Raw genomic sequence first — 22925 nt, 5'->3', positions numbered from 1 at the left:
TATTCAATTTAGTGAACTTAGTTGAACTTTATGTATTTTTAAAAATCAAATACAAGATGTAGGGACATAAGTAGGCCTAATAGTTCCACATTTGAACAAAGTATCTGCACAAGTATACTAAACATTTCACACGTTTTACAATACATCAGAAATGTATATTTGAACTCAAGGGGAATTTCAGTCATGTCGATTCCAGAAGGTTCATTTGATCACTGCTGAGGCTCCTGGGTCGTACTTCCAAGCCAGTCACTCTGCAGAGAGAAAAAGAAATGGTCTTTGACATACCTTTTTTACTAGGCTAGTTAATACATTTTTGAGGGTTGAGTGATTTGAAAATTACTTAACTGCAAACACTGAGCCAATTGACACTTAAATATCGTATTTCATAATTTTGTAGGAGGAAAATGTCATGTTGAGGGTTCTTGAATCCTTTTATCTTAAAATGCTATGTTTTATACATTAAGGATTTTATGTAGTTGTAAACAGCTGGTTCGTGTCCACCGTGAGATCGGAGGCTTGGCACTCAGCATTAAGGAGATAAATTGGGGGTAAGGCCCTGCAATAGCCTAGCGCCATGTCCGGGGGGTTAAGGAGATAAATTGGGGGTAAGGCCCTGCAATAGCCTAGCGCCATGTCCGGGGGTGTAGTTGTACATCAAACTGCCTCACACTACAGCAACGGGAGATGGGCTCCAGCTCGCACAAGCATGTTTTATTTAAACCCCAAAAATGAATGGATTTTTGGTGTGGTTGATTAATTCATTACATCAGTTTGGGCAGTCTACATTGTGGATCCTTCAGTACAGCTGAGAACAATTTCACTCCTGAGTCTCCTGGATCGTTCCCATTCAGCTCCAGCAGCCACATGCGTGAGGGGGTTGACTTCACAGCTGAAGCCAGAGAAGCAAAGCCTTCCTCTGTGATTGCACAGTCCAAAAGCCTGCAGAGGAGAAGAGAGAAGCACCTCACTATCACAACTCTATGCAGTTGGAGATTTGTTTAGCATGGGTGGAGAATAGTCAGAGTATGCAGAAAATATGATGCATGTTGTTAAGCATTGCTTATGTCAAAACACCAGGTTGTTTTACATTCCTAGAGATGTGCAGAATCATTCATTTAGAACACAAAGCATGACTGATTGTGACTAATGTTCATAACCATACTGTTGATAACAGGCTGATACATACATAAGCCTGATATGGCCCTTACAGAAAATATTGCAGTTTTGAAACTGCAGTAACAGTGCAGTTACACTGCACAATTACTGCAGTAAAAAAATAACTTATTTTGGATGCAGTATTTGTAGCATACTGCGGTTATACTGCAATCTTTTTTTGAAAGGGGGGGCTGTGTGTGATTCACTTCATTAAGTAGATTCATGTTTAGTTGCGACAGTACATTTCTAGAGATACAACTGCAAGTATCATTTAAAACACACAAGGCATGATATTCAGTGACTCAGATAATGTATGTATTATCTTTAGTGAGGTAATGAATGTAGATTAGTGATTCATCTTCTGTACAAAATATACTGCATGACTCACAACATGCTCAGACTATGTTCATATTGATAACAAGCTGATGTATACAGAAAAGCTTGATATAGTTATACAGTTGTATTTGTGTGAAAGTTCAACAGGTGGCAATAGCACTTCATTAAACAGATGAACATTATTGATGTTTAGTTGAAAATATTCACTTCAGTATCTCCAGCTGACAAAGTGGATGCTTCAGTACAGCAGAGAGCAGCTTCACTCCTGAGACTCCTAGGTTATTGAAGCTGAGGACCAGCTCTCTCAGGTGTGAGGGGTTTGACCTCAGAGCTGAAGCCAAAGCAACACAACCTTCCTCCTTAATTCGACAGTTAAACAAGCTGTGTGGAGAGAATTAATGATATATCAACACGGTATGATTACAATGATGTAGTATATCAGAACTTTAGGGTTATTTCAATTCATATGATCTTGGTTACATACATTAATGACTATGAACTTTGTAATTATTCTATTCACATGTAATGCACTGTGAAGAACAGTATTCAGTTGTAATGCTTAATTCAGTCTATAAAAATCACCAACAATAATGTTTGCTGTAGAGAAACTGGATCGAAGGTTTATATCTAGTCATCTTAACAGTCACCTTAATTTCTCCAGTTTGCAGCGTGGATCCTCTAGTACAGCAGAGAGCAGCTTCACTCCTGAGTCTATTGGTGTATTCTGGCTGAGGTCCAGCTCTCTCAGGTAGGAGGGGTTTGACCTCAGAGCTGAAGCCAAAGATGTAGATCCTTCCTCTGTAAGACCACAGTGTGACAGTCTGCAGATATAAAGAGATGGTATGATATCCATCAGCCTGAGTCATTGATTAAGGTGGGTGTGGCATGAGCAGGCAGTGATCAACAATGTATTTTACACTGATAGTAAAATATCAAAATAGGCATTTACATAAAAAATATTTTGTGCAAAATATCTTTATGTAAAGTATGTTATCTATTGGAAAAAAAACAATTTTAGACAATATTCAAAACGGAAATGTTTACAATTAGTTTCTCTGCTCACTTCAGTGTTGCCAGTTTACAGCGTGGATCATTCAGTAGAGCAGAGAGCTGCATCACTCCAGAGTCTCCTGGTTTATTGTTGCTGAGGTCCAGCTCTCTCAGGTGGGAAACGGGGATTGACCTCAGAGCTGAGAACAAAGCACAGCCTTTCTCTTCAACGTCACATCCTGATAGCCTGTAGATACAGGAGAAAACCTGTTAACTGACACCGATCACATATTACTAATCAGGTTTTAAATACAGATGACTTTCTTTCCAAAATGCTATATACTTAGTGGCCAGTTTATTAGGTCTGGTCCATCTAGTACCGGGTCGGACCCCCCTTCGCCTAGAGAACAGCCTACATTCTTCTGGGCATGGAAAAGTTGCTCAATTGGTATCAGGGGACCTAATGTGTGCCAGGCAAACATTCCCCACACCATTACACCCCTGCCACCAGCCTGAACCATTGACATCAGACAGGTTGGGGCCATTGATTCATGCTGCTTATGCCAAATCCTAACTCTGCCATCAGCATGATGCAACAGGAACCGTGATTCGTCAGACAAGGCAATGTTTTCCCATGTTTTAGCTGATAGGAGTGGAACCCGGTGTGGTCGTCTGCTGTAATAGCCCATCCGTGACAAAGACCAATGAGTTGTGCGTTCTGAGATGCCGTTCTGCACACAACTGTTGTACTGCTCCGTTATTTGCCAGTTTGTGGCTCGCCTGTTAGCTTGCACAATTCTTGCCATTCTCCTTTGACCTCACATCAACGAGTTGCTTTGACCTCTCATCAACGAGTAGGCCGGCCATTTCTGAGATACTGGAACGGGCGTTCCTGGCACTGACGATCATACCATGCTCAAAGTTGCTTAGGTTAATGGTTTTGCCTATTCAAACTTTCAACTGAACACTAACTGAATGCCTCGATACCTGTTTTATATAACAAACCATGGCCACCTGACTCACTGTCTATAGGAATGTATATCCAGTTTCAGAACTTAGTGAAATAACACACATCTCTTCATATCTAATCACGGCATGTGCTTGTTCAATTACAATTATTTGTTTGAAATCACTTGGTTACATTTCAGAGAGACAAAACCATGTTTATTTGCAAAACACAATATATGCGCCTCACTCTCAGAGAAATAAGTAGCACTGCTAGGTTTTACAGTCAAATTTAACATAACTAGATTTTTTAGAAAACTCTGTACACATTTGTGACATTTTAAAACATGAATTAATACAGTAACATGAGTTCTGTATGTAAAATATTTACATTGGACATTTAGCAAATGCTCTTATCCAGAGCGACTTACAATTCGTGTATTCATCTTAAGATACGGTAGCTAGGTGAGACAACCACATATCACAGTCACATATACAGGGTATGAAGATTCCATTCCAGCTAAACAATATATAGCGTTTGAGAGACAACCAGGTTTACCCCCCCCAAAAAAAATATTTTAATATACACCTCAAATTTATACTAAAAATAAATCTGAGAACAGTAATATTTTACACACTTTAACCTCTTAGTGATCCCTTCGCACCCATATTGCTGGAGAAAAAACACAGAATTCTTTAACAAATTGGTGGATATAACATTTTGGAAATATACTCTTCAGATGCTAATATCTTAATAGTTATCATCTAATGGTTATTTGGTAACACGACCAGGGACTCAACATAAAACCCATATGGTTCAGTTATGTGTATTGTTCACTCTGTAGATCATTCCTCAGTAGCTGTACAACATAACAATAAAAACTTGAATGAACTAAACCATATAGGTTTCTTGTTGAGTCCATTTAGGATGATGAGAGTAATTAGTATGATTAATTCAGTGAGTCACATTATCTATAATTTCAATTTTGTATCTTGAGTTATTGCCATACACTCACCTTAGTTTCTCCAGTTTAAAGAGTGGATTATTTACTACAGAGAAGAGAGGCTTCAAATTTGAGTCTTCTGAGAATTTCAGGTCCAGTTCTCTCAGGTGTGAAGGGTTTGATCTAAGAGCTGAACCCAGAGAAGCGAAGTCTTGCTCTGGGACACTACAGCTGCAGATAGAGAAAGATTATATCTTCATTTATTCTGTTTACATTGATCTGCATTATTCATTTATGAGATAGAATACTACACTCTTAGAAGAAAAGGTACTATCATAAAAGGGTTCTTCAGGTGTCCCCATAGGAGAACCCTTTAAATAACCCTTGGTTCCAGGTAGAACCCTTTTGGTTCAAAGTAGAAATGTTTTGGGTTCCGTGTAGAACCCCGTTTCCTCCTGGAACAAAATAGGGTTCTCCGATGAGGACAGTCAAAGAACCCTTTTTTCTAAGAGTGCAGTTATTCTGACAATATCTGGAAAATTGAACATTGTGTTGACTTTAATTTCTAAGATATGAGACGGGCCTTGGTTGCGTTTCAAATTGTCAAAATAGTGTGCTACTACCAATCATTAAGATAACTTATCACCTCACATCAGTTTCTCCAGTTTACAGCGTGGATCCTTCAGTGCAGCAGAGAACAGCTTCAGTCTAGAGTCTTGTGAGTAACCAGCCACATTCAGCTCTCTCAGATGTGAGGGGTTTGACCTCAGCGCTGAGGCCAGATTAGAAAAGCCTTCCCCTTGATAATCAGAGTGATGGAGACAGAGTCTGCAGACAAAGAGAGAAGCTCTTCATTCACTACTACAGTAATATACAGTAACATAATACATACAATGCCACAACTATTACGCTTGTACTCACTCCACTCTTACTGCTACATACAGTGGGGAGAACAAGTATTTGATACACTGCTGATTTTACAGGTTTTCCTACTTACAAAGCATGTAGAGGTCTGTAATTTTTATCATAGGCACACTTCAACTGTGAGAGACAGAATTTAAAGCAAAAATCCAGAAAATCACATTGTATGATTTTTAAGTAATTAATTTGCATATCAAATACTTGTTCTCCCCACTATATACTTTTACATTTTGGTCCTTCAGCAGAATGATAATGTAAAAAATTATAACATGTACCAGTAAAAGCAGAAAACAAGTGTAATAGTTGTGTTGTACAGTATATCCTACATAGCTGCATGTGCTTCTCAAATAAATTCTCTAATACGATAGTACTAGTAACAGATGCTTACAGTACCATCTAAGGAACAATATGGTCAATATGTCACATTTTACCTCAGTATCTCCAATTTACAGAGTGGATCTTCCAGTACAGCAGAGAGCTGCCTCACTCCTGATGAAGCCATTTCATAATTGTAGCGCAGGTCCAGCTCTCTCAGGTGTGAGGGGTTTGACCTCAGAGCTGAAGCCAGAGAACAAAAGCTTTCCTCTGTGACACTACAAGCTACCAGCCTGCAGACAGAGAAGCTTTTCTTTACCTCACTGTAAAACTGACATACTGGAATTGACCCCAAGCCTGATGCACTCACTGTACAGTAAGTCCCTAAAGCACCTGCTAAAATGGTGTATATTATTCACCATTAACACTACAACAACTGCAACTAAAACAAGGTGGTTCTGGAAATATTGTTTATCATATCCACACCTCAGTGTTTCCAACCGACAGAGTGGATCATCCAGCACCACAGAGAGCTCCTTCACTCCTAATTTTACTTCTGAATTCCAGTCTAGATCCAGCTCTCTCAGGTGTGAGGGGTTTGACCTCAGAGCTGAAGCCAGAAAAGTACAGCCTTCCTGTGTGACACTACAGTGTGACAGTCTGCAAAGGAAGAGGGATTTCTTCACTACACATAAAATAATGTAGGAATAAATGTCCAAATATCTCAACTGAAAACATCTAAAGCCTAATATAACATGACACCGGAACAATTATTATTGTTTTAGTTAGTGAGTTGTGACAGTATTTACCTAAGTCTCTCCAATTTACAATGTGGATCCTTCAGTACAGCAGAGAGCTTCATCACTGCAGAGTCTCCTAAGGTGTTTTTGCTCAAGTCCAGCTCTCTCAGATGTGAGGGGTTTGACATCAGAGCTAAAGCCAGAAAACCAAAGCCGCCTTCTTTGACAACACACCATGATAGACTGCAGAATAAGAGAAAAGTTTTAAAAAACAAAAATATGAAAACAGTAGACTACTGTCCAGGCTGCTCTCCCCCAGGTCTAACTCTACTCTAGCCAACCTGTTACCTGTCCAGCCTGCTCTCCCCCAGGTCTAACTCTACTCTAGCCAACCTGTTACCTGCCCAGCCTGCTCTCCCCCAGGTCTAACTCTACTCTAGCCAACCTGTTACCTGTCCAGCCTGCTCTCCCCAGGTCTAACTCTACTCTAGCCAACCTGTTACCTGCCCAGCCTGCTCTCCCCCAGGTCTAACTCTACTCTAGCCAACCTGTTACCTGTCCAGCCTGCTCTCCCCCAGGTCTAACTCTACTCTAGCCAACCTGTTACCTGTCCAGCCTGCTCTCCCCCAGGTCTAACTCTACTCTAGCCAACCTGTTACCTGCCCAGCCTGCTCTCCCCCAGGTCTAACTCTACTCTAGCCAACCTGTTACCTGTCCAGCCTGCTCTCCCCCAGGTCTAACTCTACTCTAGCCAACCTGTTACCTGCCCAGCCTGCTCTCCCCCAGGTCTAACTCTACTCTAGCCAACCTGTTACCTGTCCAGCCTGTTCTCCCCCAGGTATAACTCTACTCTAGCCAACCTGTTACCTGTCCAGCCTGCTCTCCCCCAGGTATAACTCTACTCTAGCCAACCTGTTACCTGTCCAGCCTGCTCTCCCCCAGGTGTAACTCTACTCTAGCCAACCTGTTACCTGCCCAGCCTGCTCTCCCCCAGGTCTAACTCTACTCTAGCCAACCTGTTACCTGTCCAGCCTGCTCTCCCCCAGGTCTAACTCTACTCTAGCCAACCTGTTACCTGTCCAGCCTGCTCTCCCCCAGGTCTAACTCTACTCTAGCCAACATGTTACCTGTCCAGGCTGCTCTCCCCCAGGTCTAACTCTACTCTAGCCAACCTGTTACCTGTCCAGCCTGCTCTCCCCCAGGTCTAACTCTACTCTAGCCAACCTGTTACCTGTCCAGGCTGCTCTCCCCCAGGTCTAACTCTACTCTAGCCAACCTGTTACCTGTCCAGCCTGCTCTCCCCCAGGTCTAACTCTACTCTAGCCAACCTGTTACCTGTCCAGCCTGCTCTCCCCCAGGTCTAACTCTACTCTAGCCAACCTGTTACCTGTCCAGCCTGCTCTCCCCAGGTCTAACTCTACTCTAGCCAACCTGTTACCTGTCCAGCCTGCTCTCCCCCAGGTCTAACTCTACTCTAGCCAACCTGTTACCTGTCCAGCCTGCTCTCCCCCAGGTCTAACTCTACTCTAGCCAACCTGTTACCTGTCCAGCCTGCTCTCCCCCAGGTCTAACTCTACTCTAGCCAACCTGTTACCTGTCCAGCCTGCTCTCCCCCAGGTCTAACTCTACTCTAGCCAACCTGTTACCTGTCCAGGCTGCTCTCCCCCAGGTCTAACTCTACTCTAGCCAACCTGTTACCTGTCCAGCCTGCTCTCCCCCAGGTCTAACTCTACTCTAGCCAACCTGTTACCTGTCCAGCCTGCTCTCCCCCAGGTCTAACTCTACTCTAGCCAACCTGTTACCTGTCCAAGCTGCTCTCCCCCAGGTCTAACTCTACTCTAGCCAACCTGTTACCTGTCCAGCCTGCTCTCCCCCAGGCAAAAGACAACTGAGCACCTAAGTACTCTTTCCAGGAACTCCCTTCAACTAGGAATGTTCCCTCATGATAGCCCCAAAACACATTCCTACCATAAATGCATAATTTAAGTCACACAATACACAAGGTAGGTTAAAATATGATTATACTCTACCAACACTTCAATCATTATTCTGATAATATATTTCACATTGCTACAGCATGTACGTTTAAAATGGGCAGCTTTATACATGGTAAAAACATGGTTAACAAGTGTTTTTAGGAACTGGCTTGCACAACTAACACTCGACTTTTGCGCCTTAAGTCAAAGTATTGTTGGCAAACGGAACACGCTACTCAATCCAACATATTCTCTTTTGTTTCGGGATTCTTGGCTATACCTTGAAGAGATACAATAAAAGAGTCTTTCGCCAACCAGTCATTTGTTTCAGTGTCATTGACATGTGCTCCATTACAAAGGGAGTCATTTTAAAATGGACTGTTCAAACATTATCATTATAAAACATAACATTGTGTTTACGTCAATACATACAGTACATATGAACTTATATTCAAATGGTGAAAGGTGTGACCAATGTCATGATTATTATAAAATATTGGTTAAGAAAATATTCAGTTAAGCATATTCAGTTATCCCCAGGTGAAATCTGTCAAATGATTATTTAAAGTGAACTTGGTTTAGCTTGGAGTAAAGTATTTGGAAGTACAGACCCCAAACCTCCATTCTCACCTTAGTGTCTCCAGTTTACAGCGTGGATCCTCCAGTACAGCCGAGAGCAGCATCACTCCTGAATCTCCTGGTTCATTGTCAGTCAGGTCCAGCTCTCTCAAGTGAGAAGGGTTTGACCTTAGAGCTGAAGCTAGAGAAGCACAGCTATCCTCTGAGATTCTACAGCACGATAGCCTTGAGAGAAAATAATATTTCAGTCCGAAACTTTTCAACATAAAATACGGTTCTAATTTCATTTCATATTCAAAGCTATTCAATGAACAACTACAAAAATGCAAATGTAACTTTTTCGGACCAAATAAACAGTGGATATAAAACAATGAGAAAGAAATGTTTAGTGGAAAATGTCCTCTAAATTCCACACTCACCTCAATGTCTGCACTTTACAGTGTGGATTCTCCAGTACAGTAGAGAGCAGCTTCACTCCTGAGTCTCCTGGGTTATTCCCACTCAAATCCAGCTCTCTCAAATGTGAGGGGTTAGATCTCAGAGCTGATGCCAGAGAAGTACAGCTTTTCTCTGTGATTCTACAGTTTGACAGTCTGCGGTAAGAGAAACAGCCACTTGTCTATTAGACCATTTCAACACATCGCAGAACAAATTAAGAGGCAGACATGTACTTGGCGGGGGGCATGTACTGGTCTAAACACCAGCATCTATGCACTAGGTACATTTCTATGACATCTGTTTAGTATGATACTGTATCTAGTACAACAGGTTTAGATAATATTAATTCAAATAAGATAAAAATATCAATGAAAATGTTAAAATGTTTTATATCAATTAACATTAGTTTGTTATGACTGTATTCACCTCAGTGTCTTCAGTTTACAGTGAGAATCCTCCAGTACAGTAGAAAGTAGCTTAATTCCTGAGTCTCCTGGGTTATTGTAGCTCAGGTCCAGCTCTCTCAGGTGAGAGGGGTTTGACTTCAGAGTTAAAGTCGGAGAAGCACAATCTTTGTTTGTGAAATCACAGTTTGACAGCCTACACAGAGACAACAGATCAATCACTCTCTCACTGTAAACCGAGATGTATAAATCTGTGAAATTACCACAGGAAATGATTCAATATTCTAAATGATTTTAATAGGTTAGACCATGACAGTAACCCAATGTATTTTAATAGGTTAGACCATGACAGTAACCCAATGTATTTTAATAGGTTAGACCATGACAGTAACCCAATGTATTTTAATAGGTTAGACCATGACAGTAACCCAATGTATTTTAATAGGTTAGACCATGACAGTAACCCAATGTATTTTAATAGGTTAGACCATGACAGTAACCCAATGTATTTTAATAGGTTAGACCATGACAGTAACCCAATGTATTTTAATAGGTTAGACCATGACAGTAACCCAATGTATTTTAATAGGTTAGACCATGACAGTAACCCAATGTATTTTAATAGGTTAGACCATGACAGTAACCCAATGTATCATAGAGTGGGTCGTGTCATCTATTGAAAGTATCAATGACTATATGATCAGCATTAAAACAATGTTTTTTTACATTTACACTGACCTCAGGATCTCCAGTTTACAGTGTGGATCCTCCAGTACAGCATATAGGAGCTTCACTCCTGAGTCTCCTGGGTTATTGTAGCTCAGATCCAGCTCTCTCAGCTGAGAGGGGTTTGATCTCAGAGCTGAGGCCAGAGAAGCACAGCCTTCCTCTGTGACGCCACAGGCTGACAGGCTGCAGAGAAAGAAAGTATTTTAAATTCTTAATACTCAATACAATGCTACACACATTACGTTCTTTGTTTTATTCTTCCATGGCAACTGAGGGCAGTAAAGATGACTCCTAATTTGTATAGATTACTTTTGAATACTCTTATTGCAGGTTTATTAAGTCTCATGGTTTTCAGAACTTATTATCAGGTAAATTATTACACTTAGGACAAAATAATGATAATTGTAAGATTTTCACACATACAAAATAAACATTAGAGAATAATTCTTAGTGATAAGAGATTTTGTGAATGCAGGCCCAGAGTCATTTAGAAACATGAATACTATAGAGTCCTATGGCCAAGTCATATATATACACATAACACACACATATATAAATATATAAATGTAACAGAGAAATGACCCCACCTTAATGTCTCCAGTTTACAACTTGGATTCTTTAGGACAGTAGAGAGCAGCTTCACTCCTGAGTCTCCTGGGTTATTGTAGCTCAGATCCAGCTCTCTCAGCTGAGAGGGGTTTGATCTCAGAGCTGAGGCCAGAGAAGCACAGCCTTCCTCTGTTACTCCACAGGCTGACAGGCTGCAGAGAGAAAATCTCTTCACTCTTTACACTCAATACAATGCCACACTAATTTGATTCCTCCATGGCAAAAGTGGCCAGTGAAAAAAAAACTCTTAACTTGTTTAGATTCCTTTTGAATAACAAATTAGATTTCACACACAAAAACCAAAACAATCATTCTTAATGATAAAAGGTTTTGTGAATACAGGCCCAGACATCTCTCAGGGAAAGTAGCCTACCTCAATGTCTCCAGTTTACATAGTGGATTATCCAGGCCTGTAGAGAGCAGCTCCACTCCGGAATCCTGGAGGTCATTGTCACTCAGGTCCAGCTTTATCAGACTAGAGGAGCTTGAGCAGAGAGCTGAGGCAAGGGCTCCACAGGACATAACTGAGAGGCTACACTTATTTAACCTGGAAGAAAATTGGAGTAAAAAAGTATAAAAAAGTCATTCATCCCCACTAGCTTAGCTATCTCATGAAACTGGGAAATGTTGGTAGAGAATATTCATTTGAATGAAGGAGCATGATTGGCTTGTGTCTGCTTGCATTACACAGGGACAGTACTTACAGAGCTGTTTTGGATGCCTTAACCACTGGCAGCAGCCTCAGAAGAGCCTCATCTGATCCACTAAATTGCTTCAAGTCAAATACATCCAGCTCCTCTGCTGAAGTCAGCAACACAAAGGCCAGAGCTGACCAATGTGCAGGTGAGAGTTTGGCTCCTGAGACATTTCCTGAGCTCAGGTAGCTCTGAATCTCCTGCACTAGGGTTGGGTCATTCATCTCATTTAGACAGTGAAACAGATTGATGCACTTCTCTGAAGAGGCATTCTCTCGGATCTTCTCCTTGATGTAATCAATTGTTTTCTTGTTGACCTCAACTGTTTCCGTGTCAATCTTTGAGCGACCTCCTGTCCATTTCAGTAGGCCTCGAAAGATAGTCTGATTTGATAGCAGCGAGAGGCCAAGAAGGAAGCGGAGGAAAAGATCCAGGTGGCCATTCTCACTCTGTAGTGCCTTATCCACTGCATCCTGATAGAAGTGAATTGCAGGCATTATTTTGACTCGCCTCTTCAGATTCTTGGGGATGGACTGCTGATTGTGTTTTGTTGTGTTGAAGTCATCGTTGAAAGAGAGAAACCTATAAAAAGCAGCAAGACATTCCTGGATGCTCAGATGCACAAAGCAATAAACCTTCCCTTGATGCAGCCCAAACTCCTCCCTGAAGACCTCAGTGCACACTCCAGAGTACACAGATGCCTCTCTGACATCAATGCCACACTCTGTCAGGTCCTCTTCATAGAAGATCAGGTTGCCTGTTTCCAGCTGCTCATATGCCAGTTTTCCCAGTGACAGAATAATCTCTTTATCCCAGTGGGGATCAATGACATTGTCGCCATGATATTTCAGATTCTTCTGTTTTATCTGGAACATTATGAAGTGCATGTACATTTTTGACAGAGTTTTGGGGATCTCTCCACTCTCTGCTCCAGCCAACAATCTTTGTAGAACAGTGGCTGAAATCCAACAGAACACTGGTATGTGGCACATGATGTAGAGGCTCCTTGATGACTTCAAGTGTGTGATGATTTTGTTGGCCAGGGTCACATCGCTGATTCTTTTCCTGAAGTACTCCTCCTTCTGTGGGTCATTGAACCCTCGTACCTCTGTCACCTGGTCCACATACTCAGGAGGGATCTGATTGGCTGCCGCTGGTCGGGAGGTTATCCAGAGGAGAGCAGACGGAAGCAGATTCCCCTTGATGAGGTTTGTTAGAAGCACGTCCACTGAGGTTGACTCTGTGACATCAAAACAGCTCTCATTGTTCTGGAAGTCTAGAGGGAGTCGACACTCATCCAAACCGTCCAAGACAAACAAAGCATTGTACTTGTCAGAGATAGACATTCCTGATTCTTTTGTCTCCATGAAAAAATTATTGAGGAGGTCCATCAAACTGTGTTTTTCTACCTTCATCAAATTCAGCTCCCGGAAAGTAAGAGGAAATATGAAGTGGGTGTCCTGATTTGCTTTTCCTTCAGCCCAGTCCAGAATGAACTTTTGCACAGAGATCGTTTTTCCAATGCCAGCGACTCCCTTTGTCAGCACAGTTCTGATAGGTTTGTCTTGTCCAGGTAAGGGTTTGAAGATGTCGTTGCATTTGATTGGCATCTCTTGCTCTACTGGTCTCCTGGATGCTGTCTCAATCAGTCTCACCTCATGTTCTTTGTTGACTTCTCCACTTCCGCCCTCTGTGATGTAGAGCTCTGTGTAGATCTTATTTAAGATTGTAGGTTTCCCCTGCTTAGCAATTCCTTCAAAGACACGCTCACACTTTTTTCTCAGGTTGGATTTGAGCTTATGTTGGCACCTATCATGACGCTCGTCTGAATGGAAATGCAAGGATGTTTAAGATATCATTAAATAACATACTATTTGTAAATAAGGATTGATATGAAAAACATATAGGACTGTGATCAACAATTGAGTGTTTGGCAGAGCTCTTACATTTCTCAAGTGTATCAGCAAGTTCCTTCTGGTTCATGTTCCTCAGGATGTGCAGTGTGATATTAAGAGTCTCCGATCTGGCACTGCTCTCCTGATGTTCAGCATCCACCACTTCCTGATCTTCCTCCTGACTGTCAAAGCTTTCTGGGTAATCTGGAGTCAGAATCCTCTTCCACCTCTTCAGCTCACTTTTCACAAAACTGATAATATGTTGCTCAAGCAACTGGAATTAAAGGAATAAAGTTAAAACCTTGAATAAGGTGCAATCTGCAATATGTCTAGATGTTCAATGGTAATATCAATTTCAGTATACCTTGAATATGGAGGAGAGGTCTGTTAGCTGACTCTGGGTAGACTGATCATTCAGGGTCTCTGACTTTGATATTTCCTGTTGGTCTCTGTGGACATAATGTGAGATAGGCGGTGAATAGATGAATAGGTGGGGTTCCCCAATTGATTTTATTTGCCCCCCAACTTATCTGATAAAAAACAAGTTGAATAGATTTTTTTTTTTTTTTAATAGGATTTTTATTGTTGGACATAGAAGATTGTAAAAACACCAGCAAATCAGCTCCAAGTGATTTGAATTCCCATGTATAATAGGGATATATGTGATCGTATACAAATGTTAGCAAGGTAAACACATTTTATATCGGTTCGGGCTTCTTGCTGTCAATTTGCAGTGTACAAATGATTTGTAATCGTCTTTTGGCCTCCTGACCATTCGCTCAAGAAAAAAAGGTCCTGTGGCTGAAAGTAGTGGAGGATCCCTGGTCTAAAATGTTTACATTACAATGCAAAAATACTAATATATTGAAGAGTGTAATGAGCTTAAAAAAACAAAAAAGTGCATGTTAATGAGAAAAAGAGAGCCAGAAATAAGTTAATATTTTAGTATAGCTAGAACGTTCTAACCTGTCTCCTTCTCTGAAGTTGATTGGCTGTCCCATGGACCCATCACTCTTCATAGACACACAGCTGGGCATAGGCGAGTATGGTTTCTCCTGCTGGACCCTGTCAAAATGCACGTTGCCATTTTCTAATCATGTTGAGAACTACAGGGAAAAAACAGACACCACTAGTTGCTTTACCTTTGTTCTGTAGAGAGGACATCCTCTCTGAAGTTGATTGGCTGTCCCATGGACCCATCACTCTTCATAGACACACAGCTGGACATAGGTGAGTATGGTTTCTCCTGCTGGACCCTGTCAAAATGCACGTTGCTATTTTCTAATCATGTTGAGAACTACAGGGAAAAAACAGACACCACTAGTTGCTTTACCTTTGTTCTGTAGAGAGGACATCCTCTCTGAAGTTGATTGGCTGTCCCATGGACCCATCACTCTTCATAGACACACAGCTGGAGGAGAATGTTTGAAATTTGAATTTGAATCAGTACGTAAAGCAGTTCATTTATCGTTGTGCGACACATTTGTAATATAATATAGACAAGGGAACTCCACTGCAATGAGGGAAGTCCCCCACTCCAAAATGATCTTTTGTCAACATAGCTATGGATTTTAGACATGATAGAGCGAAAAGAAAGAAACCAGGTTTACCAGGTGGGTGGAACCATCCAACTGCATTGCGCGAACAGTAGCAAAATTATACTCAGGTTTGGAATACCTGAGGTTTGTCTGCAGACAATAGGACCCATCTCATAGGAGATGTGGTTAACCAAATGGCCAAAATGATGGGTGTTGACTGACCAGAAGTTTGTGTCCATCTATCAACCACGGAGTAACGAGAGTTACTGAGGGCTAAGAAGAACATGAAATGCTCCCTTGTCAAACTATGCAATTCCACAGGAATGACATGGGTAGAGGGATTACCTCGTCTCATGAAAATGCGCAGCAACTTAACAAAGGTATTGGGTGTACACCTTATGAAATGTTAACAAGACAACCAATGAACACCCCAGGGGTGAGACATATGACTGACCGATAGATAATGTGTGACCATCTTGAGTACATGAAAAACGAACTTCTGTTGTAAGTCTTCTTCACTCTCACACTAGGAAGGCAGCAGAACCAATCCCAGGTGAAGACCCTGACGAGCTACCCATAAACGCTGGAGAATGGGTGAAACTCAGGGTCCAAAAGCGAAAATGGAACCAACCATGATAGATTGGTCTGTTCCAGGTAACCATGATAACACCAACAGCCCTGCGGGTAGAGGAGAGGTCCGGCTGGCATCATATCTCCCAGAGTGGGAGCCATGGATGAGCAACTGGAGGAAGGGAGAAGAGGGCCCTGAGAACATCTGAAGGATGAAAAAGGTTCGAGCCAAAGGCCAGAAGAACCAACAGAGGGTTCAGCTACAGAACCTGAAGAGTCATCAAATGTCGAGGAAACCCTCATACACACACTATGGTTGTGAAACAAGAAAATCGCAACCATGGAAAAACACATGCAGGGTATTTGTTGCTCTCCAAATCTACCCGTTCCCTTTGTGGACGGGGATGTGGAGAATAAGAAATGGTAAAAACAGTGACATTCAGTGGGGAGAACAAGTATTTGATACACTGCTGATTTTGCAGGTTTTCCTACTTACAAAGCATGTAGAGGTCTGTAATGTTTATCATAGGTACACTTCAACAGTGAGAGACGGAATCTAAAACAAAAATCCAAAGAATCACATTGTATGATTTTTAAGTAATTAATTTGCATTTTATTGCATGACAAAAGTATTTGATCACCTACCAACCAATGGGCAAGCAGCTTGGTGAGAAGGCAACAACTGTTGGCGCAATTATTAGAAAATGGAAGAAGTTCAAGATGACGGTCAATCACCCTCGGTCTGGGGCTCCATGCAAGATCTCACCTCGTGGGGCATCAATGATCATGAGGAAGGTGAGGGATCAGCCCAGAACTACACGGTCAATGACATGAAGAGAGCTGGGACCACAGTCTCAAAGAAAACCATTAGTAACACACGATGCCGTCATGGATTAAAATCCTGCAGCGCACGCAAGGTCCCCCTGCTCAAGCTAGCGCATGTCCAGGCCCGTCTGAAGTTTGCCATTGACCATCTGGATGATCCAGAGGAGGAATGGGAGAAGGTCATGTGGTCTGATGAGAGAGACAAAAATAGAGCTTTTTGGTCTAAACTCCACTCGCCGTGTTTGGAGGAAGAAGAAGGATGAGTACAACCTCAAAAACACCATCCCAACCGTGACGCATGGAGGTGGAAACATCATTCTTTGGGGATGCTTTTCTGCAAAGGGGACAGGCGTGGAGATCTGCATGGAGGAATGGGCCAAAATACCAGCAACAGTGTGTGAAAACCTTGTGAAGACTTACAGAAAACATTTGACCTCTGTCATTGCCAACAAAGGGTATATAACAAAGTATTGAGATAAACTTTTGTTATTGACCAAATACTTGTTTTCCACCATAATTTGCAAATAAATTCATTCAAAATCCTACAATGTGATTTTCTGGATTTTTTTTCTCATTTTGTCGGTCATAGTTGAAGTGTACCTATGATGAAAATTACAGGCCTCTCTCATCTTTTTAAGTGGGAGAACTTGCACAATTGGTGGCTGACTAAATACTTTTTTGCCCCACTGTATATATATACATTATATAGTTTTAGAATTGTTCCACAGTTGTTTGCTCTTTCTCTCTCTTATAATGTGTGACTGAGACAGAACTCTGCAGGGGAGTGTGGGAGATAAGAGACTACTCAGACATTCCACAATAAATCCACTTTGGGGAGGGGACATTTATTGCCTAGCTTTTAGATAAACACTGAAACTCTATGTTTGTATAGCTATGGATGCAGGGTTTTGGTCTCAGGAGTAAAAAGGTAATGATAGTCAGTGACATCACTAAGGTGGGACTTCGGTTTAATAAAACAACTTGAGACCTTTTGATTGATGCAGAACTTACTCAAACATGCGTGCTATTTTCCTGTTTGTCAACTTCTGTCTGCAATTGCATTAATAAAGATTTTTGAATGATTTAATTAAAGATACTGTCATAATGCTAATTTCACCAACAAACCAATGATTGACAAAGAAGGACGTAAGGAACAAACCCTAACAGTAACGACCCCAACACTGAGTAAATCATTGAAAGAAGCGAGAGAAAATGATCAATGTAGTCGAATCGCACTCCACCCCCAGCCCCCAAAAAGTAATAAATAGACACCACTGGTTGCTTTACCTTTGTTCTGTAGAGAGGACATCCTCTCTGAAGTTGATTGGCTGTCCCATGGACCCATCACTCTTAATAGACACACAACTGGGCACAGGTGAGTCTGGTCTCTCCTGACAGACCCTGTAAAAAAGCACATTGCCATTTTCAAATTATTTGGAATAGAACAGCTTATTGTACCAGTCTGTTTGAGTTATCATTACACTCCTTGCGACGCCAAATGTTTGGCATGAAATGGAATGTTAGCAAAACAGGTTTTGGATTTCAGGCTACCGTTATACAATATCATAGAAATATTTTATCTAGATCATAAATAAAGAGGGAAGACAAGGGTAAAATGTTGTTTAAGCCACATTAACCAAATCCCTTTAAAAAAGTGAAACAGGAAATACAAAGAAAAAGTGACTACTAGTTGGCACCTTTGAGCAGTTGAGAGGGCAGCCTCTCTCACGTTGATTGGGTGTCCCATGGACCCATCACTCTTCATAGACACACAGCCAGGTACAGGAGACCCTGGTCTCTCCTGACAGAGTGGGCTGCTGAACACAATGTGGACTGACATTGAATCCCTAGCCATTTCTTCTTACAATGAATAGTGTAATGTGTTATTGTATTATTGGTAATTAAGTTAACATTATTTACGGGTATTCCTCCTTCACACACACAAAAACACATACAGAGGGAAAGAGAGGGGTGAGAACACAATCTCTCTCCTCTTACCTCCTAGCATCTGTTTGAATGCTGGGTTCAGGGAGACTCATTTTAGAGTCAGTGGCCCCCAGACCAGGGGAATCCAGGATTAGAACTTGACCCAGTGAAGCAGAGCTGAGAACACACAATCACCATATACTGTACTGATGCTGACACACCCTGATACTTGGTGAAACAAACAACCAGGGGTGGAAAAAGTACTCAATTGTCATACTGTAGTAAAAGTAATGATTCCTTAATAGAAAATGACTCAAGTAAAAGTAAAAAAGTTAACCAGTAAAATACTACTTTAGTAAAATTATTTGATTTTAAATATACTTAAGTATCAAAAGTAAATGTAATTGCTGAAATATACTTAAGTATCAAAAGTACAAGTATAAATAATTTAAAATTCCTTATATTAAAAACCAACCAGATGGCACAGATTTCTTGTTATTTAAATTTACGGATAGCCAGGGGTACACCAACACTCAGACATCATTTAGAAACAATCATTAGGTCTAATAGCGGTTGGCATCCAATAAATGTTGCATTACCGACCGCCACCTTCTAGACTGGAGTACAACTCCCTAACACTTTGCCTGAAAATTAAAAAAAAAAATACCATCTCACACAACTCACAAAAAATAAATGTATAAAATAAAAAAATAACACCACACTACTCCACTATTTAAATGTATTTAGTCCTACCTCAGGTCAACAACCTGAAAGGATGGGACACCACCACTTATTAACACATTTACATTTTACATTTACATACATTTAAGTCATTTAGCAGACGCTCTTATCCAGAGCGACTTACAAATTGGTGCATTCACCTTATGACCTCCAGTGGAACAGTAGTGCATCTAAATCTTTTCAGGGGGAGGGGGGGTGAGAGGGATTACTTTATCCTATCCTAGGTATTCCTTAAAGAGGTGGGGTTTCAGGTGTCTCCGGAAGGTGGTGATTGACTCCGCTGTCCTGGCGTCGTGAGGGAGTTTGTTCCACCATTGGGGGGCCAGAGCAGCGAACAGTTTTGACTGGGCTGAGCGGGAACTGTACTTCCTCAGTGGTAGGGAGGCGAGCAGGCCAGAGGTGGATGAACGCAGTGCCCTTGTTTGGGTGTAGGGCCTGATCAGAGCCTGGAGGTACTGAGGTGCCGTTCCCCTCACAGCTCCGTAGGCAAGCACCATGGTCTTGTAGCGGATGCGAGCTTCAACTGGAAGCCAGTGGAGGGAGCGGAGGAGCGGGGTGACGTGAGAGAACTTGGGAAGGTTGAACACCAGACGGGCTGCGGCGTTCTGGATGAGTTGTAGGGGTTTAATGGCACAGGCAGGGAGCCCAGCCAACAGCGAGTTGCAGTAATCCAGACGGGAGATGACAAGTGCCTGGATTAGGACCTGCGCCGCTTCCTGTGTGAGGCAGGGTCGTACTCTGCGGATGTTGTAGAGCATGAACCTACAGGAACGGGCCACCGCCTTGATGTTAGTTGAGAACGACAGGGTGTTGTCCAGGATCACGCCAAGGTTCTTAGCGCTCTGGGAGGAGGACACAATGGAGTTGTCAACCGTGATGGCGAGATCATGGAACGGGCAGTCCTTCCCCGGGAGGAAGAGCAGCTCCGTCTTGCCGAGGTTCAGCTTGAGGTGGTGATCCGTCATCCACACGGATATGTCTGCCAGACATGCAGAGATGCGATTCGCCACCTGGTCATCAGAAGGGGGAAAGGAGAAGATTAATTGTGTGTCGTCTGCATAGCAATGATAGGAGAGACCATGTGAGGTTATGACAGAGCCAAGTGACTTGGTGTATAGCGAGAATAGGAGAGGGCCTAGAACAGAGCCCTGGGGGACACCAGTGGTGAGAGCACGTGGTGTGGAGACGGATTCTCGCCACGCCACCTGGTAGGAGCGACCTGTCAGGTAGGACGCAATCCAAGCGTGGGCCGCGCCGGAGATGCCCAACTCGGAGAGGGTGGAGAGGAGGATCTGATGGTTCACAGTATCGAAGGCAGCCGATAGGTCTAGAAGGATGAGAGCAGAGGAGAGAGAGTTAGCTTTAGCAGTGCGGAGCGCCTCCGTGATACAGAGAAGAGCAGTCTCAGTTGAATGACTAGTCTTGAAACCTGACTGATTTGGATCAAGAAGGTCATTCTGAGAGAGATAGCGGGAGAGCTGGCCAAGGACGGCACGTTCAAGAGTTTTGGAGAGAAAAGAAAGAAGGGATACTGGTCTGTAGTTGTTGACATCGGAGGGATCGAGTGTAGGTTTTTTCAGAAGGGGTGCAACTCTCGCTCTCTTGAAGACGGAAGGGACGTAGCCAGCGGTCAGGGATGAGTTGATGAGCGAGGTGAGGTAAGGGAGGAGGTCTCCGGAAATGGTCTGGAGAAGAGAGGAGGGGATAGGGTCAAGCGGGCAGGTTGTAGGGCGGCCGGCCGTCACAAGACGCGAGATTTCATCTGGAGAGAGAGGGGAGAAAGAGGTCAGAGCACAGGGTAGGGCAGTGTGAGCAGAACCAGCGGTGTCGTTTGACTTAGCAAACGAGGATCGGATGTCGTCGACCTTCTTTTCAAAATGGTTGACGAAGTCATCTGCAGAGAGAGGGAGGAGGGGGAGGGGGAGGAGGATTCAGGAGGGAGGAGAAGGTTGCAAAGAGCTTCCTAGGGTTAGAGGCAGATGCTTGGAATTTAGAGTGGTAGAAAGTGGCTTTAGCAGCAGAGAGAGAAGAGGAAAATGTAGAGAGGAGGGAGTGAAAGGATGTCAGGTCCGCAGGGAGGCGAGTTTTCCTCCATTTCCGCTCGGCTGCCCGGAGCCCTGTACACACCCTGTAACTCTTCTGATGTCAAGTCTCACACCCTGTAACTCTGCAGCTGCCACCACAACCTCCATTTTCTGCGATTTACGTTCCATCCCTGCAGTACTGTTGATAACCATTCCTAAAAATGTAATCTCACTGAAACATTACTTGCTGGCCTATCCCTCTGTACTGGTACAGATCTACGCACACCACTCCTCTCAGGATCCCTCCCCCTTGACCCGTTTTCCTCTACTTTCTTCACTGCCTCAACATATAACAACTTCTGCACTACTCTAACCCTGGAAACCTCAACATGCCTCGGACCTCGCCTGCATATTTTCCGAATTTTCTGTAGAATTGCATTATGGGCCCTAAAAATCACGAAAATAGTGTCCACTGCATGTATATTTTGTGTTTTGGCCAATTTAGTACGACATCCGGGAACTTCTGGCATTCTAACAATATCCATACTATGACCAATAAGCATACTATATACTCAACTCAAGTCACAATTAGTACGTTAGTTTGAGTATTCGGCCGCGATTAAAATGTATTGGGCTGTAAGCTAAGGTTTATCAGTTAAATAGGCTACATATTTTAAAACCATTGTAGCCTACCTGTGTTGATGTCGATCGCAGGCAGACGGGCTACGGCTGGGAAACTCGAAGAACTCCGATTTCAAGAGAGAATACTGTTATGTAGACGAACAAGACTAGCGAAATTTTTTATAAACTTCTCAGATGTGCTAGCTACAACTATCCTCAGTTCATGAGCTATAACATAACGTTAACTGTTTAGCGCAGGCAGGTATGGTGGCTCCCATATGACAAATACATTGAAAAATATTTAAATAATTTAGAAGGGCTACATAGCGAACATAAATAAAATAGTTTTATGGATTTTCATGACAAATAAATTGCCATACAACTACCGCAGTTTAATGAATTGACGCTCTTTACACATTCAACTTTAGATTTTTATTCGGTACATGAAAACTTAAGCGAAAAATTACATTTTGTGTGCACTGTCATCACTGTTGTGTTTGTTCTTTATATAATGACAAACCGGGGCATAGGTTTAACTACTTTTAATGTTTAGCCATGCAAGGCGTTCTTTAACCACCCGCATAGTCTGCTGGGTAACGTAGTCTAAATGTTATTAACGCAACACAATCAAGCCCCCACGACAAGTCATTATGGTGGAAACACCTACAACAAGTCAGTTTGGTAGGATTTTAGAATATATATTAAATCTGTAGCCAATTGGATGGAAACCTAGCTATAGAGGCACTTTTGAATCACCATTTCAGTAACATTCGGTTTCGTTATCATTACAGCTGGTGAGTTGTATTAGCTGCTATCTAACGCCATGAATTACATTGGCAATAGCCCTTCTGTCAGCGTTATAATAAACAATCACAATCCACTTACTTTAATCAGTCCACTCAAATGTTTTGATCATGTTCATTTCCTCAAAATGGATCCTAGCATAGTTAAATAAGATCCTGACTCTGGAGGAGGTGGAGCTGAAGTCAAGAGTTTAGGATTGGATATC

General features: G+C 42.3%; 1 protein-coding gene across 7 annotated transcripts; it reads right to left on the bottom strand.

Moving 5' to 3' along the window:
- Positions 1-7: 7 nt before the first annotated feature.
- On the bottom strand, positions 8-22905 carry LOC115134180 (NACHT, LRR and PYD domains-containing protein 12-like). Of its 7 annotated transcripts, none has more exons than XM_029667896.2 (26): positions 22802-22905; positions 18603-18707; positions 18302-18421; positions 17892-18005; positions 15005-15082; positions 14814-14927; positions 14638-14736; positions 14036-14120; positions 13723-13945; positions 11786-13601; positions 11455-11628; positions 11060-11233; positions 10482-10655; positions 9766-9939; positions 9321-9494; positions 8953-9126; positions 6416-6589; positions 6093-6266; positions 5723-5899; positions 5022-5198; positions 4443-4601; positions 2555-2728; positions 2139-2312; positions 1699-1872; positions 766-939; positions 8-251 (listed from the first exon to the last, which is right to left on the bottom strand). In XM_029667896.2, the coding sequence occupies exons 2-26, from the start codon at positions 18641-18643 to the stop codon at positions 182-184; spliced, it is 5361 nt and encodes a 1786-aa protein (XP_029523756.1). In that variant the 5' UTR covers positions 18644-18707; positions 22802-22905; the 3' UTR covers positions 8-181. The 7 variants fall into 7 exon arrangements, with proteins under 7 accessions (XP_029523756.1, XP_064878552.1, XP_029523759.1 ...); XM_065022480.1 differs by lacking the exon at positions 22802-22905 and adding an exon at positions 19412-19546; XM_029667899.2 differs by lacking the exon at positions 22802-22905 and having other exon boundaries at positions 14638-14700; positions 18603-19546.
- Positions 22906-22925: the final 20 nt, after the last annotated feature.

The sequence above is a fragment of the Oncorhynchus nerka genome, linkage group LG9a, assembly GCF_034236695.1.
Source record: "Oncorhynchus nerka isolate Pitt River linkage group LG9a, Oner_Uvic_2.0, whole genome shotgun sequence".
NCBI classification, from domain to species: Eukaryota; Metazoa; Chordata; class Actinopteri; order Salmoniformes; family Salmonidae; genus Oncorhynchus; species Oncorhynchus nerka.
Note: the sequence above shows the minus strand (reverse complement) of the source record. Positions and strands in the feature narration are given on the sequence as shown.